This window comes from Hypanus sabinus, chromosome 20 (genome assembly GCF_030144855.1).
Source record: "Hypanus sabinus isolate sHypSab1 chromosome 20, sHypSab1.hap1, whole genome shotgun sequence".
NCBI lineage: Eukaryota > Metazoa > Chordata > Chondrichthyes > Myliobatiformes > Dasyatidae > Hypanus > Hypanus sabinus.
The window spans coordinates 41923475-41941661 of NC_082725.1; the positions used below are offsets into that span (position 1 = coordinate 41923475).

The 18187-nt window shown below is 38.5% G+C and overlaps 1 protein-coding gene across 2 annotated transcripts in view; it reads left to right on the forward strand.

Moving 5' to 3' along the window:
- The window catches only part of marchf6 (membrane-associated ring finger (C3HC4) 6), a 70718-nt gene extending 52531 nt beyond the window's left edge, over nucleotides 1-18187 (forward strand). For both annotated transcript variants that reach the window (XM_059945386.1, XM_059945387.1), the window contains exons 16-26: nucleotides 239-358; nucleotides 4059-4159; nucleotides 7604-7741; nucleotides 11859-12063; nucleotides 12924-12993; nucleotides 13633-13814; nucleotides 15205-15339; nucleotides 15618-15707; nucleotides 16541-16673; nucleotides 17322-17457; nucleotides 17859-18187. In XM_059945386.1, coding sequence (XP_059801369.1) covers nucleotides 239-358; nucleotides 4059-4159; nucleotides 7604-7741; nucleotides 11859-12063; nucleotides 12924-12993; nucleotides 13633-13814; nucleotides 15205-15339; nucleotides 15618-15707; nucleotides 16541-16673; nucleotides 17322-17457; nucleotides 17859-17946 — 1398 coding nt within the window. In that variant the 3' untranslated portion in view covers nucleotides 17947-18187. The remainder of the gene's footprint in view (nucleotides 1-238; nucleotides 359-4058; nucleotides 4160-7603; nucleotides 7742-11858; nucleotides 12064-12923; nucleotides 12994-13632; nucleotides 13815-15204; nucleotides 15340-15617; nucleotides 15708-16540; nucleotides 16674-17321; nucleotides 17458-17858) is intronic.

The window sequence follows — 18187 nt, forward strand, 5'->3', positions numbered from 1 at the left end:
CAAGTTAGTATTTTTCAATGTACTTTTAAAAAAATAAATCCTATAATGTGAATTTAATACTTATGTATGCAATTATTTTCAGTAAAACAAAATTTATTAATTTCTATTTGGTAATGAAGAAATCTGCTAAAATGTTATTTTTTGTCAAAAACAACATTTTTCAAAGTATATTTTGTACCTTATATTTTTTGACTTTCATCTATTGCTGTTACTATTTAAAGTTGTTACTTTCTGTTAGGTGTTGAGACCTGGCGTCTTATGGTTTTTAAGAAATTTGAATGATCCAGACTTTAACCCAGTTCAAGAGATGATCCATTTGCCCATATATAGACATTTCAGGCGGTTCATATTGTCTGTGGTAAGTACACATCAACAAATTACAGGTGAACCCCCTGCATTACAGCCATTCATTTTAGTAACAGAATTGACAAATCATTACCCAAAGATTTGAGCTTTGAATTAAAATTCACTCTTCAGAATTTATGTTGGGGAGGATGTAAAATAAACACAATTTGAAAGGAACAGATTTTGCCTATTTTTATTTTTAGCCATTCTGTGCTGTGATGCAGTTTGACTTGGATATGGCGTCACAGGGTCAATTGGGTCAAACTTAGATCTAAGCTCCCCCTTTGCTACATCTTCAGTCTGAGGACATGTGGATAGCTATCTCAGTGTAATGATGAAGCATTTTCTCTGATGACTGTGAGGAAATTCAGATGCAATAACCAGTTTCTTAAGGTAATCCATCAACCTTTACTCCACTTCCAGTAACTCACCCCTGGTACCCTGCTGAACTCCTTCAACATCAACCTATTCGCAAGAGCACCAACCCTCAAATTCCATCGTTTTTCCTGATAGTCCCATTTCCAAAACCCTTTCATTAAAAAAGAACACCAATTTCTTTAATCCCTTAAGGAGGTTTGGCTTGTCATTGGACACTCTTTAACAAACTTTTCCAGGGTTTGTATCCTGAGTGGTTGTAGCATGGTCTGGTATGGCAATTCAAATGCACACGAATGTAAGAAGCTGCAGAGTTTAGAGGATTTTGCCCAATACATCACAGGCACATCCCTTGCCACCATTGGTAGTACTGTTTCTACAGGAGACACTGCTTCAAACAAACGTCATCCATCATCAAATATTCCCACCATACTGGCCATGCTATCTTTCACTACTGCAATAAGGCAAGAGGTACAGGTTCAAGAACTGCTATTTCCCTTCAACCGTTGTGTTCTTGACAGTAAACTATAATCACTACAGTTCAGCCAAAATGATCACTTGAGTCATTGCAGTAAAATGGATATTTTTGTGTTCCCATTGTGTTCTTTCTTATAAATGCTACGTATAACTTGTTTTTCCTGCAAATGTTGTCTATCTGATGATATCTGCCTGTAGTGCTGCTGCAAATAAGCATTTCATTGCCTTGTGCATATGATGATAATCTAATTTTTAACTTTTTGAATCCATGAGCTTTACATATCAGAGAAACTAGCTTGCAGAGGAAGAGTGAGGCAGTGCTGCACTCTGAGGCATCTGTTCACCTAAATTCAGACAAGAGATGCCATGATGGAGGACAGGCTTAGCTGTGACTGCCAATGTATGCAAATTTTATTGTCCCACAGTATTGAGTAGCTAAAAAATAAAAATTAATGATTTTTTTTTTCATATGAGCCTTGTCCATCTGCAAAGTTTAATATTATCCTTGGCAGTGGGTCACTTGGTCATCATCAATAAAATGCATCCTGTTCCTTGGGGCCCATCTTTGCTTATAACGTGGGATTCAACTGGTAAAAGGAGTTTGTGTTGGAGAAAATTGCAATATAGATGTATTTCTAGGAACTAACCCTACCCACCCCAAGCACGTGTGCCCTGTACTCTTGAGGTAAATTATTGAACAGAGACGAGTTACCCAGAGTGTTTGCAGAAAGGAATATTTGGAATAAATGTGCAAAAGTACTTGGTTGTGAAGAATTAATCAGCATCTCAGATTGGTTAACATGGTATTTAAGAGGATTATGAGTAAGTGGCTAACCCATTTGAGGGGTGGAACACTGACTGTTTTAATGTTTCAATTATTTTTGTATTGCATATGGATGAAACTTGCACATTCCACCAGTTGCTTCTGTAGCTTTTGATCAGTGGCACTTTTTCAGTAACTGGATTCTTGTTCAGAATAATGACTGAATTTTGGTGAAGAGACTGGTTTTCAATATTATGTATGGTTTGTTGGTTTTGGCTTAAACGCTCCAATCAACGAAAATTTATGTTTTATCCTTTGTGCTAGTAGCCATGCCGTGATCCACAGAAAGTGTGATGGGAATATTTATAAATATTTTTCCTCTGTGTTTACTGAAGAGAAAATCATGGTTGCTCAAGAGATAAGGGAAGCAAGTGGAGGTGTTTTGGAAAACATTCATATTACCAAAAGATGAGGTATTTGCAGCCTTCCAGCAGATTAAGGTGGATAAGCCCTAGGTCCTTAGACTTTGTAGGAAACTATAGGAAAATTGCAGGGATATTTGTTAGCCACTGGGGAAGTTCCTGTAGACTGGAAGGTGGCTAATGTTTTTCCATTGTTTAAGGCTAGTTCTGATGAGCAAGGGAACTACAGGCTTGTCAGCCTGACTTCAGTGTTCAGAAATTACTGGAGGGGTTTCTGAGGGACAGAATTTACCAATATTTGAAGAGACAAAGTCTGATTTGGATGATCGTCATGATTTTGTGTGTGGAAGGTCATGCTTAACAAACTTTTAAAAGTTGTTTTGGAACAGATGAGCAAAACATTAGGTGAGGATGGGCAATGGATGTTGTCAACGAAGTCAACAAGAGACATTATGTAGCAGTTGTACAATTTGTTGGTGAAGTTGCACTTAGAGTAACATGTGCAGTTTTGAAAACTTTATTATAGAAATTGTGGTTACATAGGTTCTGAGCTATGGGGAGAGGTCGGTCAGGTTAGGTCTATATCCTTAGAACGTAGTAAAATGAGAGCCAATGTTATAGAAGTGTTTAGAATTATAAGAGACATGGATTTGATGGTCGGTAACAGTCTTTTCCCTAGGATAGATGAGTCCAGAACTAAGTGACACAAAATTAAGATGAGAGGGGAGAGATTTAATATGAACCTGAGAGGTAACTTTTTCTACACAGAGGGTGGTGAGTATATCGAATGAGCTACCAGAGGAATGGTTGTGAGAAGTTCAATGGCTTCATTTAAGAGGCACTTGGATAGGTAGTTGGACTAGTGGGGATTGGAAGGATATGGGCTGAATGCAGGAAATTGAGACCAGATGAGTGGGCACCACGATTGGCGTGGACTCTGGCCAAAGCACCTCTGTCCAAGTATTGCTCTGACTCTGTGCTCAAAATGAAACAATTATACAAATAACTGGAAGAAAATGGTGAATTGGTCACCGAATTATAGGAAAGATATCAACAAAATAGAGAGGGTACAGAGAAGATTTGCTAGAATGTTACCTGGTTTTCAGCACCTAAGTTACAGGGAAAGGCTGAACAAGTTAGGTCTTTATTCTTTGGAGCATAGAAGGTTGAGGGGGGCTTGATAGAGGTATTTAAAATAATGAGGGGGGATAGATCGAGTAGATGTGGATAGGCTTTTTCCATTGAGACTAGGGGAGATTCAAACAAGAGGACATGATTTGAGAGTTAGGGGGCAAAAGTATAAGGGAAACATGAGGGGGAATTTCTTTACTCAGAGAGTGGTAGCTATGTGGAATGAGCTTCCAGTAGAAGTAGTAGAGGCAGGTTCAGTATTGTCATTTAAAGTAAAATTAGATAGGTATGTGGACGGGAAAAGAATGGAGGGTTATGGGCTGAGTGCGGTCCAGTGGGACTAGGTGAGAGTAAGCATTTGGCACGGGCCAAAATGGCCTGTTTCCGTGCTGTAATTGTTATATGGTTATATGGTGAAGATGGAAAACATTTGAAGGAAAAACTTTCTAGGCATGTGAGAAATAAGTAAAACAACTCAAGCATTTATTTTTTGCTTTACATAGCTCTTTTGGTTAAATATGAGGATGTTGACTTTTTCATTGCAGATTGTCTTTGGATCGATAGTCCTTCTGATGTTGTGGTTACCAATTCGTATTATTAAGACTCTGCTACCTGACTTTCTGCCATACAATGTAATGCTTTACAGGTAAAACATTATCTTGTATAACAACAATATTATAATAGGCATTCCTGATTTTTAAATGTCCAACGGCAATATGATTTGGGCTGCCATATTCTGACAACTTGAATGTCCATTGTCCCTTGAAAGGTTTAATTAACCAGAGTCCTGAGACCTTATTCGTACATCCCAGCATAGGGTATATGTTTATCATCTATACTAAATGACCACTGAACTTACACTTAAACATACCTTGGACTAACTTTAGTTTGTTATGGGGCAAGTGCTCCGTACAATCTTCCTGATACTAATATCTTGTTTTTTTTTTGAACTGCTGTAAAACATGTTGGCATTTACTTCACACCCAGTTGTAGAAATGGTACCAATGTCCTGCTTCCTGTGTACCTTATGTAATTAAAAGTTTGACACTCCCCTGCCAATAACAATGCACTCTTAAGCTTTTCTTAAATTCTTAATGTGGTATGTCTTTAAAAAAAGTTAGGTACAGAGGATCCTGGGGTTCAAGTCCATAGTTCCTGGAAGTATCTGCACCCATTGATTGAGTGGCAAAAAAGGCTTTTATTAAATGACCCACTGAGTTTGATAGGAAGTTATGTTGCAGCTTTATAAAAGTGTGGTTATGTCTTATCCAGAGTATTAAATTCAGCTCTGGTCTCTTTCGCATTACCCCGGCCTATTATAGGAAGAATGTTCTATAACATTCTTTGGAAAGGGTGCAGGAGAGGTTTACAAAGCTGCTGCATTAAGGACTACATTAAGAAGCTAGGATTGTTTTCCCTGGAGAGGCAAAGGCTGAGGCTCAGAGACCTGACAGAAGTTTATAAAAATTATGAGTAACATAGATAGGGTAGAGAGCTTTGTTACAGGGCTCAAAGTGTCTAATATTACAGACCATGAAGGTAAGGGGAGGGGAAATGTTCAAAGGATATGTTTGGGGCAAGTTCTTTTTTTGCAGAGTGGTAATGCCCAAAATGTGCTGCCAGGGATAGCGGTAGAGACAGGTACAATGGCAGCATTTATAAGAGTGTTCTGAAGGTGGGGGGGGGGGGGGGGGGGAGATATGGAAAATGTGCAGACAAAAGGGATTAGCTTAATAAGTTTGGTACAATAGTGTGGGTTGAAAACCCTGTTCCTGTGCTATACTGTAAAATGTTTCACCTCCATATAAGACAGAGGAGCAGAATTAGACCATTCAGCCCATCGAGTCTGGTCCACCATTCAATCATGGCTGATCCTCCTTCCCCTTCCTTTGCCCCACTCCCCAGCCTTCTCCCTGTAACCTTTGATGCTGTATCTATTCAGGAACCTATCATGTTCTGCCTTTAATACACCCAGTAAACTGGCCTCAGTAGCTGTCTTTGGTAATAAATTCCAGAAATTCCCCACTCTCTGACTGAAGAAATTTCTCTGCATTTCTGTTTTAAATGGATGCCCATCTATCCTGAGGCTGTGCCTTCTTGTCCTAGATTCTCCCACCATGGGGAATATCCTTTCCACATCTAGCCTGTCTAGGCCTTTCATCATTCAAAAGGTATCAAAGAGATCCCACCTTCATCCTTCTAAATTCCAACAATTACAGACCCAGAGCCATCAAACGTTCCTCGTATGATAACCCTGTCATTCACAGACAGAATCAGCCTTGTGAACCTCCTCTGAACACTCTCCAATGCCAATGTTTTCGTAGATGAGGAGGCCAAAACAGTTTATAGTCTTCAAGGTGAGGCCTCACCAGTGCCTTAAAGCCTCAGTATCATATCCCTGCTCTTGTATTTGAGACTTCTGGAAATTAATGCTAACATTGCATTTGCCTTCCTCACTACTGATTCTACCTGCAAGTTAACCTTTAGGGTGTTCTGCACAAGGCAATTTGTATCTCAAATTGTTAGATTTTCTCCCCATTTAGAAAATAATCTGTACATTTATTTCTACTACCAAAGTGCATGACGATGCATTTTCCAACGTTGTATTTTATTTGCCATTCTCTGTCTAAGTCTTCTGCAGTCTACTTGTTTCCTCTACAATAGCTATCCCTCCACCAGTCTTTGTATCTTGGCAACAAAACCATCTTTTCCATCATTTAAATCATGCATATACAGCATAAAAAGAAATGGTCCCAACACCGACTTCTGTGGAATACCTCTAGTCACTGGCAGCTAGCCAGACAAAGATCCTTTTATTCCCACTTGCTGTCTCCTACCAACCGTGCCAGTAACTTTCCTGAAATGCCATGGGCTCTTAATGTGGTAATTAGCCTCATGTATGGCACCTTGTCAAAGGGTTCTGAAAGTCAAAATATACAACATCCACTGCATCCCTTTATCTATCCTTTGTAATTTCCTCAAAGAATTCCAACAGGTTCATCAGGCAAGATTTTCCCTTAAGGAAACCATGCTGACTTTGTCCTATCTTGTCTTGGCCTACCAAGTACGCCATAACCTCATCCTTAACAGCTGACTCCCAACATCTTCCCAACCATTGAGGTCAGGCTAACTGGTCTATAATTTCCTTCTGTTGCCTTCCTCCTTCCTCCTTCCATCTTTTCCCTCCGAATAATTCTTTTAGTTGCTCTCTGTGGGGTTTTAAAATTTTTCCAATCCTCTGTCTTCCCATTAAATTTTGCAATGTTGTATGCCCCCTCTTTCACCTTTACATTAGCTTTGACTTCCCTTGTCAGCCATGGTTGTACTATTTTGCATTTAAGTATTTCTTTTGTTTTAGGAATACATCTACCCTGCACCTTCCTCAATTTTCCGAGAAACTCACTCCATTGCTGCTCTGCTGTCAACCCTGCCAGCATCCCCTTCAAATTTACTTTGGCCACATCCACTCTCATGCCACTGTAATTTTCTTTACTCCACTGAAATACTGCTACATCAGACTTTACTTTCTCCTTATCAAATTTCAAGCTGAACTCAATCAAATTCTGATCACTGCCTCCTAAGGGTTCTTTTACCTTAAGGTCCTTCGTCACATCTAGTTCATAACATAATACTTAATCCAGTATAGTTGTGTTGGTAAGCTGCAAAATCTCAATGAAAGTGAATTCTGTTAAAAGCTTTTCCTTTTATGTTGGCCTCATATTCTCCAGACACATCTGCCCAATGTTGCTGTGGCATCTGATAACGCAGAACTGACCTTGTGTGTCTTCCTCTTTTCATTCCCAGTAACCCAGGTCATTTCCATTGCTGTTTCACAAAGTTACCTCAACCCTCTGCAATTTGGTGAAGTAGCAACTACTTAAGGAGGTGAAATCTAACATGCTTTGTCCTCCAGTTGTCATTTACAGACTGATAAAATTGAAAAATGACAGCTGTCTAAAAATTCCAACAATTCAAAAACCTCCCTAGAGGTAATGCTAATCAGAAAAGAGTCATATCTTTTCATTGATAAATTGTATAAATAGACTGTTTGGTATTTGTCTTAACTTCCTTTTTTCCCCTCTGTCTATAGTGATGCCCCAGTCAGTGAGCTGTCATTGGAGCTGCTGCTTCTGCAGGTTGTTTTGCCGGCTCTACTGGAACAGGGACACACGCGACAGTGGTTGAAGGGGCTGGTTCGAGCTTGGACAGTCACAGCTGGGTACTTACTGTAAGTGCTTCTTCAGTCTTTTATCCTTTCTAGTTGGCAGTGAAGATTATTAGAATCAGAATCAGGTATAATATCATTGGCACAGAAATGTGTTATGAAATATGTTCTTTTTTGGCAGTGATATATTGCACTACAATGCAGAAATCTAAATTGCAATGAATATATTTTAAAAATTAAATTGTGCAAAAAGAGAATAAAAAAGGGAAAAAATTGAGGTAGTATGCATATGTTCATTATCTATTCTGAAATCTGATGGCGGAGGGGAAGAAGCTGCTAAAATGTTGAATGTGTGTCATCAGGCTCCTGTCCCGCCTTCTTGATGGTAGCAATGAGAAAAGAGCATGTTCTGGGTGACAGGCATCCTTAACGATGGATGCCATGTTTTTAAGGGATCGCCTTTTGAAGGTGTCCTGGATGCTGGCCGACTTCACAACTCTCCGCAGCTTTTTCTGATCCTGTACAGTCAGCCTTCCATGCCAGATGGTGATGCAACCAGTTAGAATGCTCCCCACGGTACATCTGTAGAAATTAGTGATCGTCTTTGGTAAAATAGTAATTCTCCTCCAACTCCTAATGAAATATAGTCATTGTCATGCCTTCTTTGTAATTTCATCAGTATGTTGTGCCCAGGATAGACCCTCAGATAATGTTGACATCCAGGAGCTTGGAATTGCCTACCCTTTTCACTACTGATCCCTCAATGAGGACTGGTATGTGTTCCCTTGACTTACCCTTCCTGAAGTCAACAATCAATCTCTTGGTCTTACTAACGTATGCTAGGTTGTTTTTGTGACATCACTCAAGCAGCTGATCAATCTCACTCCTATATGTGTCCTTGTCACCATCTGAAATTCCTAAGTGTGTCATCGGCAAATTTATAGATGGCTTGAGCTGTGCCTAGCCACACAGTTGTAGGTATAGAGGAGAGTAGAGCAGTGGGCATCCTTGAAGTGCAGTAGTGTTGTTTGTCAGCTACAGGGAGATGTTTTTTCCGATCCACATTGATTATGGTCTCCCAATGAGGAAGTCAGCTGACTGAAGAGATGTGGAGAGGATGAACATCTTTGGATAAGTTCAATAGTATAATTGTTCTGGAATATTTTTTTCAGCATGATAGATTAGATATTTGTTTATATTTTATTAAAGCTGTCATTTCTAACTTTGAAAGGAAGAGTACACTAATCCATATTGCCAGTTTATAATGGGTAACATTTTAACAAAAAAGCTCATTCATTTTTTGGTAAATTTGTGGGATACATGTGTCAAGACACACAATATAATTTAGAAAGCTTACAGTAAAGTTATTGCAGATTTAGCACCAATTCTTGTAATTAATACATTTTTACTTAACGTGCTATGTCCCTAAATGTTTCTAAGTTGGGCATTTCAATCTCAAAAGACTGAGAAAAGCTTCAAGGTTGTTATGGGGAAATTAAGCTCACATTTATGACTGCTTTTAAAAATGTTTTACGATCCAGATTTTGAAATGATCATCTATAACAGAACATAGGATGTGGGAGCAGAATTGGACCATTCATGGCTGATTTACTGTCCCTCTGAACCCCATTCTCCTGCCTTCTCCCTATAACCTTTGACACCCTGATCAATTTCTGCCTTAAATGTACCTTATCTCTTGGGCTGCACTGCCATCTGTAGCAATGAATTCTAGAGATTCACTGCCCTCTGGCAAAAGGAATTTTTCCTCATCCCTGTTCTAAATCTTCCATGACAATCTTCTATCCATGCTGATATCTTTCAGTAATACCATGGGCACTTGTTCAGCAGTCTCATGCTGTTTGTGTGACACTTTGTCAAATGCTCTCTGAAAATCCCAATAAACAACATCCACTGACTGTCCTTTGATCTATACTGCCTGTTATTTTCTCAAAGAATTCCAACAGATTTGTCAGGCAAGATTTCTCCTTAAGGAAACCTTACTGACTTTGACCTATTTTGTCATGTGCCTCCAAATACCTCAAAATTTCATCCTTAATAATAGACTCCAACATCTTTCCAACAATTGACGTCAAGCTAACTGCCCTACAATTTACTTTGTTCTACCTCCCTCCATTCTTAAAGAGTGGATTCATCTTCAAGTCTGAATGAATATCCCACCGTTGTGACTGACTTCATCAAAACCTGTGTGGGTGAATGTGTACCTATGAGAACATGCCCTACATACTCAAATCAAAAGCTGTAGATAAACCAGGAGATTTGTTTTCAGCTGATGGCTAAACTCTGTGACATTTAAGTCTGGTGACCCAGAACTATACAAGAAGGCCAGGTACGACTTAGGGCTATCTCCAGAGCAAAAGAAGAATTCTGTTTGGGGTTAGAGACAGGATTGAATGCACAACTCTGACAGGGTTGGCAAAACGTAACATCGTGAATAGCAATTGTGCTTTACTCCCAGATGAGCTCAATGCCTTTTATACATGGTTTGAAAGAGAGAATAAAGCTACCATATGAGGATCCCTGCAACATCCATTGACCCTGTGACCTCTGATTTGGATGCCAATGTCAGAACGAAGTGGGTGAACCCTTGCAAGGTGACAGACCCCGATAGTGTACCTAGTAGGACTCTGAAAACCTGTGCCAACCATCTGGTCGGAAGCTCCCACCTGTTTTCGTCGTGGCTATCCCTCGAGGTCGAGGATGATGGTCTTCGTTCTGTTGATCTAAGTGGCGTATGAGGCCCACAGAGAGAAGACGCCTGTGCGTGTATTTGTTTAACGTGTACTTGATGTTGCAGTCCAAGAAGCACACGATACTTCACAAATCAACCAACTAATTCCAATGGCATGCAAACCACGACAGTTGGAGCTGATTTATTGCAGCCTTCATCCGCCTTCACAGCCGTTGAGTCAAAGTAACTTCATCTACCTGTTCCACTATTGAAGTCTTGGTTGGATTGTTCTTTGTCAAGGATCTCAGGACCACACAAGCTTCTCCACCATGACAAGATGACAATCCACGGAGAAGGACTGTCACCCACCTGCTTTAAAAGGGCAACAAACACACCAGTGCCCAAGATGAGGGCACACACACACACACACCAGTCCTCATCGATGGATCAGAAGTGGAAAGATGAGCAATTTCAAGTTCCTGGGTGTCAGCATCTCTGATGATCTATCTTGGGCCCATCGTATTGATTACAAAGAAGGCACAACAGCACCTATATTTCATTAAGAGTTTGAGGAGATTTGGTATGTCACCAAAAACACAAATTTTAATAGATGTAACACAGAGACCATTCTAATTGGCTGCATCACCATCTGGTGGGGAGGAAGGGGCCATTGCATAGGATTGAAATAAGCTGCAGAAAGTAGCAAAATCAGTTAGCTCCATCATATACACCAGCATTCAGGACATCTTCAAAGAGTGATTCCTCAAAAAGGCAGCATCCATCATTGTGGACCCCATCACCCAGGGTGATCTCATTGCTACTATCAGGGAGTCGTACGAGAGCCTGAAGGCACAAGTTCAACGATTTCGGAACAGCTTCTCTGCCGTGTGGTTTCTGAATGAATATTGAACCTATGAACATTGCCTCACTACTTTTGTTCTCTTTTTACTCTACTTACTTAACTTTTTTTATTTGCTGTAATTTATAGTTTTTATGTATTGCAATGTACTGCTGCTGCATAACAACAAATTTCACGACATATGGCAGTGATGTAAAATCTATTTCTGATTCTGAGTGGCATTTGCAATTTTCCACTCCTCAAGAACTAGCTATTTTCTAACTAAGGGGGAGAAAAAATCACAAGAAACTTACTTGTAACCTCCACCTATTCTTGTTCAAGTCTGTTGAGCCAAAACCTGACCACTCTTAACACTGTCCACTCACACCTCTGCCTACAGCTTACTTCTTTTTATTGGCCCCTGCCATGTGCCTAGTAGATCTTTATGACTGCTGCCTGCCAAAAAGTCCCAGAAACAAAGCACTCGAGCTCTTTATAAACCACGTGCTGTGTCAGTAAAGAACTAAAGGTGTCACCAAACTTAGTTTAGCAAACTAAGTGTCAAAAATAGCAGTATGCTACAAAAATCAATTGTATAAACCTTGTTGCTCTCTCATCTTAATGTCTTGAATGCATTTTCTTCTTGCTAATAGAGATCTACATTCGTATTTGCTTGGCGACCAGGAGGAAAATGAGAACAACGCCAATCAACCCGCAAACAACAATCAGCAGCCTCGTAATAACAACGCAATCCCGATAGTCGGTGAAGGGCTTCATGCAGCCCACCAGGCCATACTGCAACAGGGTGGGCCAGTAGGCTTCCAGCCTTATCGGAAGCCTTTACAGTTTCCTCTTAGGGTAGGTAACATTTTAAAGTTGTTTTCTCAGAATCCAAGTTTAAGTTCTTTACTTACAATGGTCGGGAAATATTCTTGTATTTTTGATGCTACAATTTTTTAATGCTTCAAGAACAACTGGGCCCACTAATCCTTGAAAAAGATTGACTATAACTGTATGACTCATCTATTTCCAAGTCATCATTACGGATATCCCTTGATTGCTTTAGCCTTTAGAACTATATCTAATTTCATGTATATATTTGATGATTTTGCCTCAACTGCCTTCTGTTGTTGCGTGAATGAAATTGCCGGAGAGAACTACTGGTAGATACAAAGCAGCTTCTTTATTTGACTAAACATACAGCAGGCATCATACAGAGATGCTTTCAGTGGAAAGGTCTGCTGGCCCAACGTGGTGCTCGATATTTATTTGCTAAACACAAAGGACAATTCCATATTTACAAATTATAGACAATGCTTTCTTTTGAAGCTACATACAAACTTCACACCTTCTGATTTGCACCCATCCCACAGATGTTAGCAGCATCTGTAGACTGGGATTCACAGCTTTTAGGAATGCATTGTTCCAAGTTAAATCCACAATACATTTTCAAGGAACAGAAGACTGGTCGCCAAAGCCATTTGCTAAATGTAAATGACCGGAACCCAAAAATCACTGTAACACCTTATGTGGTGGAAAATACCATAAGTTCACTATTTCCTATTTCCTCATCAAGGTCCTTACTGGCCTGTCCTATTTTTTTAAGCTAATACTTGCTGGCAGTTCAGGCAGTTTGTGAGTTTGTTCTTGTGCTTAACATGTCATGTTTTTACCAAGCTAACTTCAATCACTCAAAGGTTATTTTTTATTTCCTTTAGATCCTCTTATTGGTCATCTTCATGTGTCTAACATTGCTGATTGCCAGTCTCATCTGCCTCACACTACCAGGTACGTGAAAACCTGCATCTTCTTCTCCCCAACACTTTCAATAAGAATTTGTTGCATAAATTTTCAGTTTCTTGATTTATGCTGGGTGGATATTAATACATTTGAATAATGCAGCATGTTCAAGCATAGTATTAGTGAGTAGTATTAGTGATTGGGATGTATATTTGATGAAGACAGATTGGAATTAGACTACTCATTTTAAATTCTACTATTTGAAATGCAATTGGTTAAAGATAAAACCTCACGAGTAAAGAATATCAACTAAATGCTTTATATTAGTTGAACACAAGATTTCTTTGCCTGGCCAGCCAAACTTCAGTGGCTAGTAGATATTTAAAATAATTAACTTTTCCCTTTCTCAGTATTGATACTAAATAGTAAAAATGATTTTTTTGGGCATGTGAAATGCAAAGTTATAGAGGTGATCATAATGGGGTTATTGGACTGGGTGAATTGAAGTACTAAAATGTTGGACTTCATACTTCAAAGAGAACTTAGATAACTCTTTCAGCGTTTATATTAAAACTGAATTTAAAATATTTTTGGGGCCTTTATTTTCAAGATGTGAGTTGATTTGATTCTGCTGTATTTTGCATTTTTCAGTGAATCAGTTAGACTCTCATAGTATTATGTATGCAGTTTCAGCAGGTCGTTGGTTGATGTCATTTTGGACTGGGAGTGCCAAAATTCATGAGCTATACACAGCTGCCTGTGGATTATACATCTGCTGGTTAACTATCCGAGCAATTACAGTACTAGCTGCTTGGATGCCACAGGGCCGAGATGTTATTTTTCAGAAACTAAAGGAGTGGTCCCTCATGGTAAGTCATTCAAGTTTCTAAAGATAAGGCAAATTGTATGAGTTTCTGGATAAATATGCAGCTAAATAATGTTAATTGAGGTGCAAAAGAAGACCGTGTTTCTGGATGGATGTGGAGAGAGATCATTCCTTGAATTAACATATTAATTATTAACTTGTTAATAATCTTTTTAAAAACTCAGATTTCCATTGTTTACAGAAGGTAAAGTACCAGATAAAAAGATACTGCACAAGATAAGACCATGCATAGTGAGGGGTGATGTACCAGGTAGGGAAGTGTCTGACTAACAGAAAACAAGGTTAGGATAAGTAGGTCATTTTCACATTGGCTATCAGATCAACAGTTTACCATCTATATTAATGACTGGGGTGAAAACATTAAGTTTACAGATTTACTGATGATTCAAATATAGATGGTGACATAAAACTGCAAAGACATAGAAGGAATAATTATCAATAAGAAGTGAGTGGCTTTAAAATAATAATAGAGTGTAGGAAAATGACTTTATCCACTTTTAAAGGAAGAACGATAAGGCAGGTTATTTTTTAAATGGAGTGCATTTGGGAAGGAAGATTGTACCCAAGTGTACGAAACAGATGGTTGCCATGTAATTTCATATCTTAAAAATGCAAATACTGAAAATCAGATATAAAACTAGGCTAGAAACTGATCGTTTCTAATGTTTTCTGAATTTGTTGCAGATGATTGGCATGCTGGTATAATCAGAAATTAGCAAGATTGATGCAATATTGGGCTTTATTGCAAATAGAACAATTTCAGTGTGGCTTTACAGGGTGCTGGTGAGATCTTACCTGAGTAATTGCTAATAGTTTTGATCTCCAAATTTAAGGAATGATCTTACATGAGAGACAATCAGAGAGGATTTACAGGATTGAATCCTGTGATAGAGGGGTTGTTGTATAAAGAAAAGTTCCTGTATTCAATACTCTTAGACAAACTCTTATTCAAACTCTTAGACAAATGAGGGGCAATCTTATTTACACATGAGATTCTTAGGGAGGTTAAAAAACTGGGTGCTGAGAGGATTGTTTGCTATTTGGGATATCTGGAACCAGGAGGCATAGTTTCAGAGTAGGGTTTACCCATTCTAGACAGGATGAGGAAATACCTCTTTGCAAGTTGATTCTTGGAATTTTCTAACCTCAACTGTGAATACAGACAAACTGAATGTGTTCAAGGCAAAATTTGTTAAATATTTGAATGACAGGGCTGTGAGGGTTTGGTAGAGAGTGGAGTAGTGGTGTATCACTGTGATTAGATCAATTATAATCTTATTGAGTAGCGAAGTAGACACAAGGGTCGTTTGTCCTTCCCCCGAGTCCTGCTTCCTCATGTTCTAACGGTTTTTCTGCAACTTTTTTCTCCATAGATTGTGAAAACATTAATAGTGGCTTTGTTGTTGGCTGGAATGGTTCCACTCCTTTTAGGACTTTTGTTCGAATTAGTTATCGTAGCTCCCTTGAGAGTACCTCTGGATCAGACACCTCTCTTTTACCCTTGGCAGGTGCGTGACCATCCTTAAATACATTTTTTCAGTCTTTAATGCATAGAAATAGCTCAGCTGACTATCTGTTAAAAAATATTGATGCAAATCAAATTTAAATTGATTTTCATGGTCAACCAGGATCAAAACTGGAATGGGAGGAGTGTTTCAAAAACTTAAGATAGCCTTCTTGAATTTTCTCTAAACCAGATTCAAGGCTTTTAAGACATTGAATGTTGTGACTTGGCACCTATCACCCGAAATTCTACTTTTTGATATCATGTTTCTATTTGCAATAGGATTGGGCTCTTGGTGTTCTTCATGCAAAAATAATTGCTGCTATAACACTGATGGGACCTCAGTGGTGGCTGAAAACTGTTATTGAACAGGTAAAATTCTTAAAAGAATGGATAGGAAATGTAAAGGAGAACACACACAAAATGCTGGTAGAACACAGCAGGCTAGGCAGCATCTATAGGGAGAAGCGATGTCGGCGTTTTGGGCCGAGACCCTTCGTCAGGACTTTACACTTTACCTTTACACTGAAGAAATGTGCTTTCATTATGGGGTATTTCCCAAATCAGGAGTTGCATTTACATTAACTGCATTGACCTGAGCGCATGCATAGAAACTGCTGATGAAATAACATTCAAATAAGGCTCATAGCAGTAAGAGGAAAAATAGTGTTTGGTTCTGTTAAAAGTATTTTATACTGTATTTGACATTTTGAAAAGTTTATAGTTTGCAGTGTTAAAATGGCAGAACCTTTTATTTCTGTTACATGATTTAAGATGGATATTCATATGTATGTTAAACATTGGTATTTAGTTTTCCCCAATCTGTGCCTTGTGTTTTCTCATATTCAAGTTCCTTATTTGATGATAGATCACACACAGGTTCTGTCAGAATCCACATTATACTGTGCAGTGGAGGCAGATGATTGTGAATTGAATGCTTTTTGATTTTTCGTTTTGTTTTTTATATTAACATCAAACTATCAGCACTTCTCTTTTGTAACATACACTGTCTTCCACCATTGCCAACTCAAGCTGTCACATCACACCTATCTCATCTGGTTGAACAGAGTTGTACTGTTACAAATTATCACCATGCATGGTTGCATTGATTCAGTAACATATTTTGAAATTGGAGACAACGGCTAGAGAAATGATAATCAGTGTATTACTTACAACTTGAAGTGTAACTTTCACTTTCTCTTCAGGTCTATGCAAATGGAATTCGAAACATCGATTTGCATTTTATAATTTGCAAGCTAGCAGCGCCAGTCATTGCCGTGTTACTGTTGTCACTCTGCCTGCCCTATGTCATTGCTGCAGGCATTGTGCCGCTGCTGGGTAGGTACTGAAACGTTTTGTAAGGGTTGTTCATTTTCTCAACAAATGCCAACTTGATTGGCAAAAGCAATTGTTAAGAAGCTGTTCTGGATAGTATGATTTCTGTCTGATCTCTGTATTTACATTCTAAAATTCCCAAACTGAAATTTAGGTAGGGTATCTGTAAATGAAATTCCACCAATAAATTTGAATCATTTTTATGCTCCAAGAACTATGTTAAATGGTGAAGTTTTAACTAACTTGGGCATATTTATTTATTTATTAAGTCTAACCCCCAACAGTCCGAGTTCAAACATTTGAAGTCATTTATGCACTCCTTTTGTAAGTTATTTATGGACTGTCAAACAAGAGTTTGTGTTATTTATGGACTGTGTTGATGTCGGGATACATCCTTGGATAACACAGATAAATGTTCTGTGCACTCATCAGTTTGAATTAAACATGAAGTAACATGATTTAATTTCAAAAGGTGAGTGGAAGTCTCCATGCTGAAGGAATGATGAAAGCCAGCATAAAGAACCTGTGTTTTTAAAATTCTCTTTATTTTGCATCATCCTTTTTAGATATAACTTCAGATTTATTTCTCGCTTGCTTGTTCATGTGGAATTTTCAATATAAATTTTGAACTTGTTTCCATTGACTATGCAGGTGTGACCACAGAGATGCAAAATCTAGTCCAGCGTCGAATTTATCCTTTCCTTCTCATGGTGGTGATATTGATGGGAGTCTTGTCCTTCCAAATCCGCCAGTTCAAGCGCCTATATGAGCACATTAAAAATGACAAGTAAGTCTTTCAGTTTGCAACATTATACATTCAAATACATGAATCATAGATTTAAGCGTCCCTGCTTTAAATCTTGATTAACCTTTTATCTCTGGACTTGAAGCCAGCAGAAGTATGCCAATATCTAATGGGCAATTTGTAGAAGGACATGAGTTGTATTAATAAGGATTATAAATAAGTACTACAAAAGAGGAAAAACATAGAGTTGAATAATAATTTGTTTTTTGCATTAGTTCTATAAATTATGGCTTTGTTAATGATACCACATATTTTCAAACTTTTTTTGCACAAGTTCCCTTGTATTACATGGTCAAGTTTTACCACTGCTTGAATTTAACTTTAATCTTCGTGAAAATTTTATGTGCATTTTATGATGATGCTTTGTCTTTCATTAAATCTAGGTATCTCGTTGGTCAGCGGCTTGTTAACTATGAGCGAAAGATGGGTAAACAAACAACGTCAACTGCTTCAACTTCTTCTGAAGAGTAGTCGGTGTTGGCTGACTATTTCTTCCTCCTATAAATTCCTACCACAAAACCCGCCAAACTCCCCAAACCGAACCTCTTCCTTTTCCCCATTGTTTACGTACAGCAAAAAAGTCCTACAGTCTGTCTGGTAACTGTATATGTGTAAATATAATGAACATTCTGAGCCCCTTTAAAGATAAATGAATGTGCATTGTAAATCTTAAAATATGTATATTAATTTATTAAATGTAGTCATCACTTTA